At 37.9% G+C, this 18,242-nt stretch overlaps 1 protein-coding gene across 2 annotated transcripts in view; it reads left to right on the forward strand.

Moving 5' to 3' along the window:
• The first annotated feature begins 569 nt into the window (after positions 1-569).
• Positions 570-18,242, forward strand: part of LOC118027061 (centromere-associated protein E-like) — a 34,115-nt gene continuing 16,442 nt past the window's right edge. For both annotated transcript variants that reach the window (XM_035030208.1, XM_035030209.1), the window contains exons 1-13: positions 570-755; positions 2,209-2,300; positions 5,022-5,111; positions 5,227-5,345; positions 6,251-6,370; positions 6,786-6,867; positions 7,024-7,091; positions 7,381-7,446; positions 11,244-11,295; positions 13,448-13,535; positions 13,879-14,008; positions 15,037-15,156; positions 16,360-16,518. In XM_035030208.1, the coding sequence (XP_034886099.1) occupies positions 700-755; positions 2,209-2,300; positions 5,022-5,111; positions 5,227-5,345; positions 6,251-6,370; positions 6,786-6,867; positions 7,024-7,091; positions 7,381-7,446; positions 11,244-11,295; positions 13,448-13,535; positions 13,879-14,008; positions 15,037-15,156; positions 16,360-16,518 (1,242 nt within the window). In that variant the 5' untranslated portion in view covers positions 570-699. The remainder of the gene's footprint in view (positions 756-2,208; positions 2,301-5,021; positions 5,112-5,226; positions 5,346-6,250; positions 6,371-6,785; positions 6,868-7,023; positions 7,092-7,380; positions 7,447-11,243; positions 11,296-13,447; positions 13,536-13,878; positions 14,009-15,036; positions 15,157-16,359; positions 16,519-18,242) is intronic.

An 18,242-nucleotide genomic window follows, 5' to 3' on the forward strand; every position in this document is an offset into this window, starting at 1 on the left:
TTCTGGGAAAGCATTATTTTCCCACTTTTGCTAATAAAAGCTCACCTCACTACTCAGAGTTTTTCCAGTCCTCAGTAATTCTTTTTCTAAAACAACCTCTTAGGAACTCACAGCCAACGGAAACAGGAGTTGAAAGGAAAAGGAAAACATAAAACTCAGTTTCTAAGGAGCACAACAAGATTCTTAAGTTTCCGAGCAGTGCAGTGACTTTAAATTCTTACCGTTAGAGATGTTTTTAATTAAAAAAAAAAAAAAAAAACTGTTAGTGGATTCTTTAAAGGTTTCAACTCTTGCTGGTGAAAAAAACAATTCTCTGCCTTATTTTTCCTACAGATTGCCAACTCTTTTAGGGTGAGGTGGAGGACGCAGTTTGTAAACGGCTGCCTGCATTGCAGGCGCTTGCAGCGGATAGTAGTTGTCAGAACAGCCGCGCTCCGCCTGCATCCCGCAGCCGCTCCCTGTGCCTCCCTACCTGGCTCTCCTCCGCATCCTTTAACCTCCCCCCTTTATCTGTGGACGCGCCGCCGGCCTCGCGCCCCCGCGCTGCGCTCAGTGGAACAGTCCGTGACGTCATGAGGCCGCGGCTCAATCGGACGCGGCGCTTGGGAAATTTTAAACTTCAAGGCGGGGCGGCCCGTGCGCTCTGAGGCCGGGAAGGTAGAGCGTCTGCGCCAGTTCTCTGCGGTCTAGCCTGGCAGGATGGCAGAGGAAGGGGCTGTCGCGGTCTGCGTGCGGGTCCGGCCGCTCAACAACAGGTAGGTAGGCCAGACCGAGACCAGGACCCCGTGGGGCCTCCGGTCCGGGCCTGAGCCGGAGAGTCCCCGCTGCTCCTTCCCGGTTCCCCTGCTTGGTATCTCCGCCCCTTACCGGTTTTGTGTCCCTATCTGTAAGTGACGGGGAAGGATCGGAGGCTCTAGAAGATACTTTGCATATGTAGGAGTCTCTTAAACGTTTAACTCAGGCTGGCAAACGTTAAAGACCTTGACGCCGGCCCTGCACTGCCTTTCTCCATCGGAGCCCCCCCACCCCACCCCATTCCTTAAAGGAAGTCGTATCGGTAATTCTTACAGGCACTCATCACAGTCGGTCATTTTGCACTTAACTGCCTCTCCCTCTTCACTGTATATTCCTTGAGAGCAAGGACTAGTCTGTCTTGCTGCCTCGTATGCCTAGGCACTCAAGATTTCATTCAATGACTGAATTCAACATCCAGAACGTTGCATGGCTGATATTTATTAATCGTGATTTTTTTTTTTTTTTTTTTAGTACAGTGTACAGTACTAAACAGACACTACCATCCTTGCCCCTGTCGGATCCACATTCTAGAGCAGACAGGAAAAAAAGTAAAAAATATAGAATGTTAAGTGGACATAATGTTACGGAAGTAATAAATGCTATAGAGAAAAAGCAGAAAGGGGAAGAAATGAAGTCTTTGCTTCTCTAGTCTCTAGCACTCACTCCAGAATACTAATATATTTTGTGTTGGAGAAATAATTGTTAAATATCACAAGGTGTTTAATAAATGACAATATCAAAATGAGGAATTTCCTATATTTAAAGGGCTCATTATCTAATGCATTAGAAGACAGTTACGTAAACCACTACAATACATGGTAACAAGTGTTATGATAGGTGGAGAGTGTTTGCTAGAGGAGTCATTAACCCCTCTGAGATGACACCAGGGACAAGGCTGGTGTCAGAATGAAAGAATAGTTAAATTACTTAATGGAAAGGTAAGTCAAGGTATTCCAGACACAGAGGGGCTGCATTTCTTATTTTGAAAGAGACAGGTAGCCGTATGGAGTTAGATATATATTGGAATTTAGAGCAAGATAACGTTGAAGAGAGAAATAAACATGATCCAAGTCTAGTGTGCCATATTAAGAATTTCAGATGGTTTTTTAAAGTTTTGAGCAAGAGGGACATAATCAGAGTTGCATTTTGAACGTATCTTTTCAGCAACCAGTACTGGGTAGGCGGGTGGAAATGAAGAACTTTACAAGGAAATTCCCATGAGAAGGCAGGAGATCACTGACCCCCCACTTAAAAGTGTTGACCCCTCAAAGGCAGATTTTCCAAATTTCTAATATATAGTATAAGTCAATATTGTCCTTTAAAATATTCTTCAGAAGATGGAATCTTTTATCTGTCATATAACATGACTTCCATGACCAGTTATACTAAAATGCAGTGTTTTTATTCTTTCAGAGAAGAAGCTCTTGGAGGAGATACCCAAGTTTACTGGAAAACTGACAATAATGCTATTTATCAAGTTGATGGCAGTAAATCCTTCAATTTTGGTAGGTTTATAATAGCATCAAAAATTAATCTGTTACCCTTTTCCTATTAGGAGTATAAAAGTCTTATCAATAATACTGGATTTGTCATTAAAGATCAGACTAAGCCTTCTATAAACTGCTTCAGTGGAAACTTTAAAAAATTGTTCATCCATCATGTATGATAAGTAAGATAATAAATTGATATTTAAAATGAAGTTATAGGGCGCCTGGGTGGCTCAGTTGGTTAAGCGACTGCCTTCGGCTCAGGTCATGATCCTGGAGTCCCGGGATCGAGTCCCGCATCGGGCTCCTTGCCCGGCGAGGAGTCTGCTTCTCCCTCTGACCCTCCCCCCCTCATGCTTTCTCTCTCTCTCAAATAAATAAATAAAATCTTTAAAAAAAAATAAAATAAAATGAAGTTATAGGGGCACCTGGGTGGCTCAGTCAGTTAAGCATCTGCCTTTGGCTCAGGTCATGATCCCGGAGTTCTGGGATCAAGCCCTACATCGGGCTCCCTGCTCAGCAGGGAGTCTTCTTGTCCCTCAGCAGGGTGCCCCTCACCTTGCTTGTGCTGTCTGTCTCTCTCTCAAATAAATAAATAAAATCTTAAAAAAAAAAACAAATAATAAATAAAATGAAGTTATAGTTATAGTGTCATATGGTTGAAACTAATACTTCTTCCTCTTATTCATTAGTTTATTTGTGGCCTAAAACCCCATAAGCCTAAAATATGTGCTTAATGTCAAGTCATCTTTAAGATCTTTCTTTCAGGTTAGTATATATTTTCCACCATTATTTTTTTTTTTTATTTTATTATGGTGTGTTAATCACCATACATTACATCATTAGTTTTTGATATAGTGTTCCATGATTCATTGTTTGCGTATAACACCCAGTGCTCCATTCAGTATGTGCCCTCTTTAATACCCATCACCAGGCTAACGCATCTCCCCACCCCGCTCCCCTCTAGAACCCTCAGTTTGTTTCTCAGAGTCCATAGTCTCTCATGGTTCATCTTTTAAGAAAATTCTTTAAAGAATAAATAGTAAAGATATTCCTAGTTTGTGTGCTGGAATAGAGCAGAGACCTACCCCAGCTTTTGTGAAACTTACATGGTGAGAGAGCCTTTAAACAAGTAATCACATTTGTGTTGACATATGCTTTGTGAGAGTTTATAGCGGATCTAACTGGTCTATGTGTCTAAAAGGATACCAGTGACACTGGGACCTGCAGGATGAGTGAGAGCTAATTAGGACACAGGGACATGCAGACCCTAAAGGTTGACTAGGCTGATTTGTGTGTTGATTTAATATGGATGTACTGCTGACAATGTGCCAGACACAGTTCTAAGCATGTCATACAGATTAACTCATTAATCCTCCTAACAAGCTTATACTGTAGGTACCTTTCTATTTCAGTGATGAACTAAAATAGGCCTGGAGTCATACAGCCAGCAAATGGAAGAGTCAAACTCCAAATCCAGCCACACTAGCATGCTGCCACTTAGGCACCTCAGGACAACAGTGAGGTCCTCTCCACAACTTGAGGAGTAAGAATGGCTAGGTTGTTGAACTAGCATTAAACTAGAAAGCCATCATAAAAGGTTTTGGAGCAAAGATCTATAGAAGAGGAAACAATTTCTGGTAAAGGACTGTTTTAGAGCATTAACATAAGTTTTAAAAAGGTAAAACAATATATCCCAGAGATTATAAAACCAAGAGTGAGGGATACACAAGCATTCAGACACATGATCTGTAGGTTCTCAGTAGCTATGTATGCCCATAGAAGATTTAGATTTACCCATCCATCTAAAGCAAATGGCATGAAGATTTGAATCATCCTACCATCTCTCCTTGCTCTGAAATCATAACCCCTAAGCAGCCTTCAGATGGCACTCTTGGTTCCATTTAGTTCTGCAAACAGAGCAGATGTATGGTCAGAATGCAAGCAGTCTGACCACTGAATTTCTTGTTGCAGGTGGATAAATTTCCTTCCTGATTTACAAATCCATTTCTTATGAGATTTTTACTATGAGGCCACCATTGAAAGAGTAGTCCATTTTTAATGTGCTAATTATGCTAACAAAAGCAGAGAACCACATCCTAGACTAGTGAACTCATCAGCACAAATGCTACTGTAAACCCAGCCTCCTTTAGCAGCCAGCCAGCTAGTCATTCCCTGTAACCTTTCAGCTTTGTTCAGGTCTCCTTTTCCATATATGTGCATTTCTTAGTTTGAGCTAGGCCTTCTTGTCAAATATGTTATAAACTTTAAAATTTCTCAAAGCATAGTAATAGTTCACATTTCCTAAGTATTAACCATATGTTCATGGTAATTCTATGAGGAAGAGAATACATATCCATTTTACAGATTAGGTAATTGAGGCACAGAGACATCAATCTCCTTGCCCAAAGTCACACAACTTATAAGTGGTAGAACCAGATTTGCAGATAGTCTGATTCTATACGTCTGAATTCAGCCACTATGCCCTACTGCCTCTTAAAAGCACATAGGATAGTTGAGAAGTCTGACTTGTATTTTTTCTTTGTGAGGACCAACACATCTCACCTTATAGAGAAGTATATTTTCAAAGGACCAATAAGTTGAAGAGAATATTGTGTCCTAAATATTTTATCTTACCATATCCTGACAATTTTATTTCTTTGGACAACTACTAAGAAAGAAAACAAAGTTCATTTGTTTGATTTAACCTCTGTGTTTATGTGTGTGGTTTTTTTTTAGATCGTGTCTTTCACAGTAATGAAACTACTAAAAATGTGTATGAAGAAATAGCAGTACCAATCATAGATTCTGCCATACAAGGCTACAATGGTTTGTATTCGCTGTAGAGATATTTTAGTATTGGTTCTCTTTTCAATTATTGATAGTTTTACACCCTATAGATTCATTTTTAATCTTTGCATGTGTGGGTATTTTGTTTTTACAGGTACCATATTTGCCTATGGTCAGACTGCTTCAGGAAAAACATACACCATGATGGGTTCAGAGGATTATTTGGGAGTAATACCCAGGGCAATTCATGACATTTTCCAGAAAATTAAAAAGGTAAATACCTTCGTTAAATTTCTGGTACATACAGGTAAAAGTAGTAATAGTCTCTTGTAACAATGAAAGAAAGTAGGTTTATAGTTATATCTTCATTAGCCATGGGTAAAGAAGGCATAACAGATTAACTTTTTCCCTCACAGACTTACTTTGTAGAGCTTAAAGTTCTTTCAGTCTTCCCCTTGAATCCTGAAACAGCACTAATCACACCAAAAAGTGGGTGTTAAGGAACAGGAAAATCTTTCAAGACTGCTTAGCTCCTCCTTGCCTTTGTTTACCTACAAGTGATTATTAAGGAGCAGAGAAAAGTAGAGGTAGAGAAGAGGCCAGAATAAGCAACCTAACTAAGAGTTGGGTTTTTTTGTTTTTTTGTTTTTTTTAAAGATTTTATTTATCTATTTGACAGAGAGAGAGACAGCTAGAGAGGGAACACAAGCAGGGGGAGTGGGAGAGGGAGAAGCAGGCCTCCCGCCGAGCAGGGAGCCCGATGCGGGGCTCGATCCCAGGACCCCAGAATCATGACCTGAGCCGAAGGCAGGCGCTTAACGACTGAGCCAACCAGGCGCCCCAGAGTTGGTTTTAAGTTTATTTTTTCATTACTGTTTTAATGATTTTTAATGTCCTTATTTGACCATTCATTGGTAGGGTTTTATTTTGAGTTTAGAGAGTTGGACTGGGTGCTCTCCTCATTATTTGATACTATACTTTTCATTATTCCTGAAGCATATTTTTATATTTTGTGTTTATCATCAATATAAAACCATATGAGGTTTTGTTTCTTGTTTGCTTTGCAAAGATAATTTCTCAGAATATTTTAATATTTAATATTAGCACATAGGTATTCAATATTAGGTTTTCACAAATGGATGATCTCTGATGTTTTTACACTTTTTTTTTTCTTCCAGTTTCCTGACAGGGAATTTCTCTTACGTGTGTCTTACATGGAGATATATAATGAAACCATTACAGACTTACTCTGTGACACTCAAAAAATGAAGCCTTTAATAATTCGGGAAGACTTCAATGTGAGTAACAGAGTTGAAGTAGCTCTAAAAATAGACTTGCTTATTGGGGTTATTATTCTTGAACATTTCCCTTTAATTTCTATATTTTTCAAACTGTCTCCTGTTTGTATGGTTTATTTTTTCTTAAGTGTTTATAGAGACAGCATATGAGCAATATGTATAGTTCTTAAACATTGACAGCTATTATATTTTGGTATGAGTGCCTTAAAAAAGAGCAAGATGGAAGTATCAGGTTAGAATTTGCTGTGCTTTGGTATAGGAAATAAATTGTACATATTATAGGTTTACTTGTTATTTTCATACATTTTCCACTTGTAACTTCCACAAATGAATTCTGTAATAGTTGACACCTTTTTGAGATTCACACTTTTTAGTGACTTCTTCTCTACTCTTCTCATAATTAAACTTGTTTCAGAGGAATGTGTATGTGGCTGATCTCACAGAAGAAGTTGTTTATACATCAGAAATGGCTTTGAAGTGGATCACAAAAGGAGAAAGTAAGACTTTATGCTGTATTTCCCCAAAACACTTGTAAAAACTACTCAGTTAAATGTATTTGGCTTCAAATCACACTTTTCACTCTTAAAAATAAAAGTTAATGTTTTTCTTTGGATTTTAATGTATACAGCTGAAATACGACTTACTTTTTACAGAGAATAGACATTATGGAATTACAAAAATGAATCAAAGAAGCAGTCGCTCTCATACTATTTTTAGGATGGTAGGTAACTCTCTGTTTGACCTTTCCAATTAAAAATGCACTAATTTGGGGAACCTGGGTGGCTCAGTCGTTAAGCGCCTGCCTTCAGCTCAGGTCATGATCTCAGGGTCCTGGGATGGAGCCCCACATCGGGCTCCCTGCTCAGCGGGAAGCCTGCTTCTCCCTCCCCAACTCCCCCTGCTTGTGTTCCCTCTCTTGCTATGTCTCTGTCTGTCAAATAAATAAATAAAATCTTAAAAAAAAAAAAAAAAAATGCACTAATTTTTTACAAGTTTTCTTTTCTGTCTAGATTTTGGAAAGTAGAGAGAAAGGGGAACCTTCCAATTGTGAAGGATCTGTCAAAGTGTCCCATTTGGTGAGTATTGATGGACCATGGTACTGTACTGTATGGGCCAAAGCATAATTTAATTTGGCTGCTGGATGTTTGGTTTCATAAGAATTGTTAACTGAACTAAACAGGCAAAATCATGTATAAATTGGTAGTTTAGTCTCATTTGTAGACATGAGATTACTAGCTAAAACATAGGAAGAATTCAGAGGGTCTTTCTTCCTGTTATGTTATGGTTGCCTCTCCTAAAATTTAGATGGAAGGACTTTTCCTAACCAGAGTTCTTGGGGGGGAGGCTTTCCATATGAATTTAAGAGTTAGAGTGTTCTTGGAATGGGGTGGGGGCCGTTCAGTTTTGTTATTGTTGTTTTTGTTTTGTCTCAGCCAATAGAATTGAGACCATGGGATCAACAAAAACTAGCTGGGACTGTTAAATAGTAAATCACATTATTCAAGTATATTCTTAAATATAATAAGGAAATGTTTTATATTATAAACATAGTGTTTTAGACTATAAATCCCTTGAAGGGAAGAGTGATATCTTACTCATCTTTATAGCCTCAACACATTATGCATAGTTTATGTTCAATACCTGTTTGTTAAATAGTGAATATATACATTATGCAAACTTTCCTTTCTCCACATAAATAAACCTCCCATTTCCTTCTTGCTGTACTATATCATTTCTCTCTCATTTTCTGTGCTTCCTTCCTGTTCCTTGCCAATATTCTCTGTCTTCACGGTCTAAATTTTTTAGCTTCATCTAGGATATGACTGAAGATTATCTATTTGATTTGAAAACTTCAGGGAAAAAATAATAAATCTATAATATGTTTTTTCACTTTCAGATTTGAAAAATCAGTCTTAATTAAATATCTAATTCAGTTCACCTCAGTTACTTTACTGTACCAGCATAAAATTTATTTTAGTATACTGGTCTTGCTTTGATTTAGCAACAACAAAAACACAAAACCTAACTTCTGTTTTGTTTTCTAAACCCAGTCTGTGATATTTCACTACAATTTTAACGTTTCTCTTAATAATTTAGTTTTAATACTCTTGACATATTCAGTGATCCATTTGGTGACTTTTTCCATATTCTTTGATGCTCTATCATCTAGGGACTATAGATACCATCTGGCTCAACCCTTCACCTTCCGACTTACTCTAAGTATCTTCTTGGAAAGAAGTCTTCCCCAAAAAAGTCATTTTCTGGCTCTTTGGAAGTGGCCTTTATTTATTATATTTTTTCAGTGTCTTTTGATCTTTCTGGTTCATAATATCTAGCTTCTTTCAGTTCTGCTCCTTCTCTATATCCTTTGTGGCTTCTTTTTCCTACCCTCCTATCAAAAACATAGGAGTGTTGTGGCCTTTCTTACTTCCTATGTTTGCCCCCAGACATTCTGTTATCATTTCTGTGTTGATGATAGTCAGACATTTATTTTATCTAGAGTCTCTGAGTTCTAATTCATGTCTTTGTAAAGATGATTATAATTGTGTGTCCCACTGTTATTTCAAACTTCATTGTGTCTAAAACAAAATTAATTTCTTCCTATCATAGTGAATATTCCTTCTTTCCAGTAGTACCAGTGTTATCCTGGTCACTTAGGTCAGACCCAAGTCAATTCTACCTCATCTTTTTCTGCCTTCCCCTTTTGTCCAGTCATTAATATTTCCTATTCAACATTCCCATGGGTGTCACACTCATTTAGGTTCTCATCTCTTGAATTACTGTATCATTCTCCTAGACCTGGCCCCAAGACTCTGGTCTTCCTTTCTGCAGTCTGTTTGCAGATTTCCAATTTTTCTAATGTTACTAAGTACAGCTCGTGTTGTGTCTCCAACTTTAACCAACCTAACTTCACTTCCTTCTACTCCACGTGAGCTCCTCTCTTATAGATGCATTGGGCCTCTTGGTGTCTTTGAACACTGATACTTGTTCCCATCTTTATTCCTTAATTCATGCTGCCTTTCTCGCCATTTTGCCCCTTTATTATGTATCTAGGTCTTCTGTAATAAAGATACCATACAAGAAAGATTAGACTTTGAGTATTTTAGAGAAAGTAGTATCTAGATAGAACATAATTAAAGCAGGAGTACATAAGTACTGCCCATCCCTGAAAGTGTCCACAGAGGGACAGAATTTAAATCTCTGAATTTGTTTTAATGCATTAAGAATATTTGCTGAGCCTTCATCATGTTCTGAGCATAGTACGGCTCTGAGATTAAAAGAATAAAGACATCCCTCCACCACTTACTGTCTCCACGGCTACCTCCCTAGCCCAGGCCACCATCACCTCTCAGTCAGATTCCTGCAGGAGCCTCCTGACTGGACTCCCTGCTACCACTCTTGCCCCTCTCCAGTCCAGGGACCAGAAAGTTAAATCAAGATATGACTGTCGGGGCGCCTGGGTGGCTCAGTTGGTTAAGCGACTGCCTTCGGCTCAGGTCATGATCCTGGAGTCCCGGGATCGAGTCCCCGCATCGGGCTCCCTGCTCAGCAGGGAGTCTGCTTCTCCCTCTGACCCTCCCCCCTCTCATGCTCTATCTCATTCTCTCTCTCAAATAAATAAATAAAATCTTTAAAAAAAAAAAAAAAGATATGACTGTCACTGTCTTGCTTAAACCCTTTCCCGTCGCATTTAGAAAATCCAGAGCTCTTACTCCTTACAGTGCCCTGCACAGTCTGACCCCTATCTACTTCTCTTACCCTATATTGTCCCATCTCTACTTCACCAACTCTGCCATGCTGCCCTTTCTATTTTTTGAATATACCAAGCTCATTTCTGCTTTGTGACTGGGTGTACAGGCTATTCTTTCTACCTAGAGTATGGTTCCCTTGATCTTTGCATGGCTGGCCCCTCTTCCCTGTCATTCCCGATCCTAGCTTAATGGGAGGCCTTTCCTACCACCTGGTCTGAAGCACCTGCTCTGTACCTTCCTCTTTCCACTTCGGACACTCTACTTAAATTACCTATATTACACTTACCATGATGTGTTTCTTATGTGTCTTTTTCTCATTTCCCATGAATGTCCTTCTCTCCCCATCCTGCCCCATGTGGAATAAAAGCTCTGTGAGAGCAGAGAACTTATTTGTCTGGTTCACTGTCATATCCCTAGCACCTAACACACTGCCTGGAGCACGACGGGCAGTCACTTTTTTGTCAATAATATTTGTGAAATGAAGAGGCCCATGCTTTTAAAGATGCTACAGTGTAGTCATAGACACAAATGACTAGCTCAGCACAGGAAAGAATAAGTCGTATCTTTAAAGACCGCTGGGTACATGATTGAAAGAGCAGTTCATTCAAGGTGTGGGAGAGGACGGATAAAGGTGGCAAAGTTTTACTAGGGAGGTAACAATCGTCTTTGGTCCTGAATAAGGAATAGGGGCAGACTAGAACATTAGGACTGATTAAACAAAGGGAATGTCGAAAGGTAGCTCTTGGAAGCATAGAAATACGTGAGGCATTTAGGGCAAAGCGAGTAGGTCAGCTAGAATTCTGAGTGAGTAATGGGTGGATTTACAGCTGGAGCAACACAAGTGCCAAATTGTAAAGTATCATATTCACCAGTAACGTTTTGAACTTTGTGTAGGAAATGGAGAAGCTATTCTGACAGCATTATGGAGGATATATTATAAAGAAGGAACAAGGTATATAGATCAATCTGACTCAGAAAGGGGAAAGCCTAAACAGTGGAATGAAAGACAAGCATCCAAATGGAGTATGCAAATAGACTGTGTGTTAAAAATTGTTTTCAGTAGTTGGGTTTTTTTAGTTCAAGTTACCCTTCCTAAAGGTTTATTTTCATCTATCTTACAGAATTTGGTTGACCTTGCAGGCAGTGAAAGAGCTGCTCAAACAGGCGCTGAAGGTAATGGAAACTCATAAATGTATTGGTCTCAATGTCATCTTGTTCTTTTACAGAATAAAAAAAAAGTGCTACCTTGCACTTTAGAAACTAATAAAGATAGTAATTTTGTGATGAAAGTCCTTAACATAAAAAGCAGCATCTGGAGGCACCTGGGTGGCTCAGTCAGTTGGGTGTCCAACTTTGGATTTCGGTTTAGGTCATGATCTCATGGTTGTGATATCAAGCCTTGTGTTAGGCTCCCACTGGGCATGGAGCCTGCTTGAGATTTTCTCTCTCCCTCCCCTCACCCCTCTCGTGTTCTCTCTCTCTCTCAAAAATTTCAAAAAAAAAAATTTTTTTAAGTTCATTAAAAAGCAGCTCCTATATCTGGCAAATTATCTAGGCTACTATAGCATCAATTAAAAGCTAAACTATGCAGTTGATAAGATTGCATAGCTGCAAAGCTTGTGAGAGTGCGATGAAAACCAGATTTTCATAATTAGTAAGGAAATTCAGAAAGGTGGTGGAGTATAAAATTAATATACAGACATTAATAACTCATAATACAAACAACAACCAGTTCGAATATTTAGTGTACAAAAAGACTCCATCCATTTACAATAATGACTTAAGAGATCTAATACCTAGGTAGAAACTCAACAAAAATTACCTAAGGCCAAAATAAAGAAAACTTTAAAACAGACCTAAAGGACATAATCAAATACTTAAATGGAAAAGCATACTTAGGAAGTTTCGAAATCATGAAGATGTCAGACCTTTCTATGTCAATTTCCTACAGCCTGACACAGAGACACTCATCTGAGCATGGCCTATATCCACCAAACCAGTGGATCCTACAACCTGTGAACAAGAAATATTTGCTCGTGTTTTAAGCCTGCATGTTAAGCAGAAATATTACAGCAGCAGCTGAATCATGCACCTGTGAAATAACAGCTGTCCAGAACTATTTGTTGTAGTACTTTTTGTATATGTGGGAGATTGAAAACCTACATGTCCCTCAGTAGGGTGCTGAGTGAATAAATTGTGATACATCCATACAGTGGAATTTTATGCTATAAAAAAGAGTGAAAAACACCAGTGTTTAATGATAGGATATATTACCAGGTAAAAAAAGAAGCAAAGTACAAATTAGCATATATAATGTGCTACTATTTGTGTAAAAAGGAAAAGGAAGAAATAAATGTATGTGAACTTGTATTCGTAAAAATCTCTGCAAGAGTCAACTAATAAAAGTGGTTTCCTGGTAGGAGGATAGGAACTGTTTGAATGGAGCGTAAGAGTAGGAGAGAGCTTTTCAGTGTACTTTTTTTTTTTTTTTTGCTGATATATGAGCCATATGAGCATATTAGCTTAAAAATTAGAACTTTGTTGGTTGTGAGTCTATAGGAATTAATTTTGTTGTTAAGTCTATAGTTGCCTAGGGGCGCCTGGGTGGTTCAGTCGTTAAGCGTCTGCCTTCGGCTCAGGTCATGATCCCAGGGTCCTGGGATTGAGCCCCGCATCGGGCTCCCTGCTCAGCGGAAAGCCTGCTTCTCCCTCTCCCACTCCCCCTGCTTGTGTTCCCTCTCTTACTCTCTCTCTCACTGTCAAATAAATAAATAAAATCTTTAAAATAAAAAAAAAAGTCTATAGTTGCCTATATTTGGAGGTTTGGAAAAAAACAGATTTGAACTGAGGAGTTAGACAGACTCTTTTAGGAAATGAACTTTTCTTCCCTCTGATTTTATTTTTCCTTAGCCATCTGTTTCTTTTTGTTCTTTCTCTCAGGTGATAGCATTTCTAGTTTACTTAATAGGTTGGAGGAATAGGGAGAGAGGCATTGAAAGTGGGCTCAGATTGGGCACCTGGGTGGCTCAGATGGTTAAGCGTCTGCTTTCAGCTCAGGTCATGATCCCAGAATCCTGGGATCGAGTCCCACATCGGGCTCCCTGCTAGGCGGGGAGCCTGCTTCTCTCTCTCTCTCTCTCTCTCTCTCTCTCTCTCTCTCTGACTCTCATGAATAAATAAATAAAACATTAAAAAAAAAAAAAAGAAGAAAGTGGGCTCAGATCCAATCCAAAGCACAGACTTTACCATCTGACCCTTTAATTTCTCATTTCTTTTATAACTTACTGGTAAATAAGTTCATCATTTATTTGCCTAATAAATGCAGGTGTGCGACTCAAGGAAGGCTGTAATATAAATAGAAGTTTATTTATTTTGGGACAAGTGATCAAGAAACTTAGTGATGGACAAGTTGGGTAAGTTTATTCCATTGTACATTTACTTATTGATGCTTATATTTTGCGTGAGGTTGAAAATTGTAATACTTTAGTAACACTCAGATAATGTACTGATTTCTTCCCTGTATTAAAAAGCTTTTGTGATTCTGTGAGCATGCCTAGCTTCTAAGACATATGACTGTGACCTACTAAATTTACTTTTTATCTTAAATATGATATAGTTAGTAGTTTTGATCTGCCTCAGGTAACCTGTAAAGAATTTTTAAACTGTAGCTAATTTAAGGTTCTGCATTAAAAACCAACCGCTGTTGTTGTATAAAAATTCTTACTGTTTTTTTCCCCAAACCCCTTTCTCACTAAGTGGTTTCATAAATTATCGAGATAGTAAATTAACACGAATTCTCCAGAATTCCTTGGGAGGAAATGCAAAGACACGTATTATCTGCACAATTACTCCAGTGTCTTTTGATGAAACCCTTACTACTCTACAGGTGAGTTTGATTTTTATTTCAATATGGGGGAAAATCATCTTTAAGCAGAAAAAATTACCCACTAAAATTAGGTATCTTTTTTTTAATGACATAACATACCTGCTGCAATAAAACTGATGTATTGCCTACTAAATAGTATTCCTTTATTTTCCCAAATTTCAATCATTCATATCCCACCTCCATAATTTTTGCCACATCCAACACTATCATACTATTTTTCTTTTAAAAAAAAAACTCACTTTTTCTACTTATTGTAGAAGGAAACTTTGTCTCAGTCCCATGAATGAAAAACTAGTATCATTTTCAACAAATATGTGTGTGTGTGTTTATAACAAAATAACTCTTGAACTCCTGCTAGCTGATTGTTGCTTGCCTTTGCTCTGAGCCTAAGGCTTACATTTTCTGTTAAAAAAAGGAAAAATGGGAAATGTCAATAGAACAGCTGTCTCAATCAAGGATTCAGTATTATTTAATGGTCACCTTCATGGACCTACTTACAGTTACTTCTGCTACTTACACTCTAAGAAATGTTCTCAATAGTTACTGAGCACTGGATCAAGGTAGTGTCAGAGAAACAAAGATAAAAGGTTCAGTCCCTGACCTCACAGTTTATAGTCTTAGAGGGAAGGTAAGACCAGTCTTCCAATCTGATTGCCTGGATTAATTAACTATTAATAAGTAGAATAGAGTTCAGAGGAAGGAGAGATACTTTCAAGTGGAAGCAAAGCTTCAGAGTAGAGGGGGCAGCTGCACTGGACTTTGAAGGATGGATGGGATTCCAGTAAGCCAGTGTTTGTAGGTTCTCTGTTGGCATCCATCCATCTTCAAGATATTTCCTTCGCTCTTCTGAAGACTAGAAGCCAGGGTAAGTTACAAGGACATAGAATACTCTCCATGTTCAAAAGTATTAAGCCACCGGGGAAGAGTATGGATCTTTCTTTATAAAATTTAATTATAAGAAACCTAAATATTATCAATTAAATTAATTTTTTATATTGAACACTTAACACTCTTGTATTTTTCCCCAGTTTGCCAGCACTGCCAAATATATGAAGAATACTCCTTATGTTAATGAGGTATCAAGTGATGAAGCTCTCCTGAAAAGATATAGAAAAGAAATAATGGATCTTAAGAAACAGTTAGAGGAGGTATGTATGAACCATGTATTTCAGTAAAGAATAGGGTCAGATGGAGAACTAAGATCTGCCCAAATGCCCAGAGATTCTTAATTCATCAAAACCTGAGGTCTGTAACCTAAATTTAAAACAGCTTTCAAGTAAAGAGAAATCACCTCATAAAAATTTTAGTTTAGGGGCGCCTGGATGGCTCAGTTGGTTAAGCGACTGCCTTCCGCTCAGGTCATGATCCTGGAGTCCTGGGATCGAGTCCCGCATCGGGCTCCCTGCTCGGCGAGGAGTCTGCTTCTCCCTCTGACCCTCCTCCCTCTCATGCTCTCTGTCTCTCATTCTCTCTCCCTCAAATAAATAAAATCTTAAAAAAAAAAAAAAAATTTTTTTTTAGTTTAATTTACTATAAACTGAAAACTTTGGTTTCTTGAAATTATTCTAGATTTTGTTTTTTATAACCAAGGGGCAAAATTTGATATTTTCAAATGAGCCAAGTAGAGACATTCTTTCTAAATTGTCACAAAAGATAGGGAATTAGGTTAACAAGAAAGACCATGTGTAGTTACTTAAAACTTTAATTTTTATATTTTCACATTATCTTGAATTCTTCTGACCCTAAGATAAAGTCTAATAAGGTAGCATAATCACTTGTCATTGTAATTTGTTTCTTTTAACCATTACAGTTTCATATTTTATAAAAATCTTATATTTTGGTTATCTTTTTTAAAATGAGCTAAAATTTAAAAAAATAAAATGACCTAAAATATCAAATGAAAGTCTTATGAGAACATCTGTTCTTTTGCCATAGGTATTCAAGCCTCTGCTTTTATAACTTCTCTGCCTATCATTTATATATTTTTAGGCAATTACTAGAATTGCTTTAACAGCCTTGCTATAATCTTATATATAGCATCTAGAATACACAGGAAGAAATGTGTATTTTACTTTATTATAGGTTTGAGAAATTACTGATGATGGCAACTGCCATAGTGTTAGTATTTTGTAGGTAGGGTATATTTCATTTCAGTAAAGCCTGATGCGGGGCTCGATTATCACAACCCTGAGATCATGACCTGAACTGAAATCAATAGTCGGACGCTTAACTGACTGACCACCCAAGAGCCCCCACATACAAATTTAATATTCTGTTCTTTTAAGCTACTTTCAAGGTTTTAAAATCTAGCTACATTTATTATTAACATAACTTAATATTACATTCTATAGGTTTCTTTGGAGACTCGGGCCCAGGCAATGGAAAAAGACCAGTTGGCCCAACTTTTGGAAGAAAAAGATTTGCTTCAAAAAGTACAGATTGAGAAAATTCAGAACTTAACACGGATGCTGGTGACCTCTTCTTCCCTCACATCACAACAGGAATTAAAGGTAAAATTTAAAAGATGACAAACTCAGACTTGGTATACCGAGACTAGGATTGGTATTCCTATATGTTTATTATATAGTTATGCATTTCTTATCCTTTGATACAGTATATTCAGAAAACCCAGAACATTTTGTGTGTTTGCCTATACATTAGTAAAACCAAAGAAGTTCATTAAAAATAAGGATCTCTGATCCCACGTGTAGAGATCCTAATTCAAGAAATCTAAAATACTGACAAGGAATCTATGTACAATATGTTTCTTAAGAAATTCTAGTGAAGTTGATCAGGTGATTGAGAACCATAAGTGTCTAGGGTATGTGGTAATATTTTCTATTTAAAGAAACAAATATTAATCGTGGGAAAATTGATCTAGAATATAGATCAAAATAGTGATCAAAATTCTGACTTCCCGTATGTGTACTTTTTGTTTTTACCAAAGTTAGGGGTTTTTTTTTTAGCCCAGTAGGTATTTTTTGTCTATGATGGTATCATGATTAAAAGGATGGCCTCTGGAGCTTGACTCCCCAGATTTGAATCCTGGTGCTGTCAATTCCTAACTCTTTACCTTAGGCAATTTCTTAAATCCACTTTGCTGCAGTTTCCTTATCTGTGAGATAGCTTGATTCCCACCTCGTAAGATTGTTGTGAGAATTAGGTGAAATAATGCATAGAATGTGCTCAACGCTACATTTTCCACAGGGCAAATCCTCAATAAATATATGCTCTTAAGATAATATTATTAATAGAAATTATGTTCAAGTCACCATACTAGGTATAAAGAAGACATCCCAAGTGCTATTTGTTGACTGACTGATGAATAGGAAACAGCCCAATGGAAGGCATAAGGAAGACTATTTCAGGAAGAGATCCACATGTACAAAAGCTTGGAGTAGTGAAAACAACATAATGTATCCCTTGGACTTAAAATGTTTTGGTGGTAGGGGAATTTTAAATCACAATGAAGGATTTGAACATTGCATTATGCTAAGGGCAAGCTAAAGTCTTGTAGGTAACATGATCATGATTGTGTTTCAGAAAGGTATGGCTGCTTATGTGCATCAGATTGGTTGGGGTTCTACAAGGACTGTGACTCTGGAGATGGAAAAAAAACAGATCAGTTGGAGAGCTATGTGGGAGAGAGACTCAACAGGACTTTGTGATAGCTTAGCTGTGGGGGTCATGGAGAGGGAGAGAGAGGTATCCAGAATGACTGGCAAACATTGCTGGGTAGCTGGTAGTATTTACTGTTAAGGAACATTGAATGAAGAGCAGTGCAGCTGCTCAGTGTTTTATTTGGGACATCTCCAGTTTAAGATTTCAGGCAATTGAAAATGAAAATGAAAATCAGGTGAAAGATGTGAGGTAGATATATCAATTTGGGCATTAGCTACTGCAGATCCAAAGTCAAGTTGTGGGAATGGATGGGCTTGTTCTGAGAGCATGTTGGGAATGAAAAGAAGACCAAAGACCAGACCCCAAGAACGACTTTTAGATAAAGGTAGTAGAATCCCAAAGGGAGCCAGGATTCGCTCTAGAGTTAAGAAGGAAACCAGATGAGTTGTGGTCACTAAGGGAAGAGAATATTTCAGAGAGGTAGCACTCAGCAGTGTCACATTCTGCTGAGAAGTTAATTAAGATAAATATAGACGATTTTTTGGATTTGGAAACAAGCTCATTTACAAAGCAATTTGAGCTATGTGCTAGGAGTGAAAGCCATCTTACAGAG

This window comes from Mirounga leonina, unplaced genomic scaffold, assembly GCF_011800145.1.
Source record: "Mirounga leonina isolate KUSES-001 unplaced genomic scaffold, KU_Mleo_1.0 Mir_357, whole genome shotgun sequence".
NCBI classification, from domain to species: Eukaryota; Metazoa; Chordata; class Mammalia; order Carnivora; family Phocidae; genus Mirounga; species Mirounga leonina.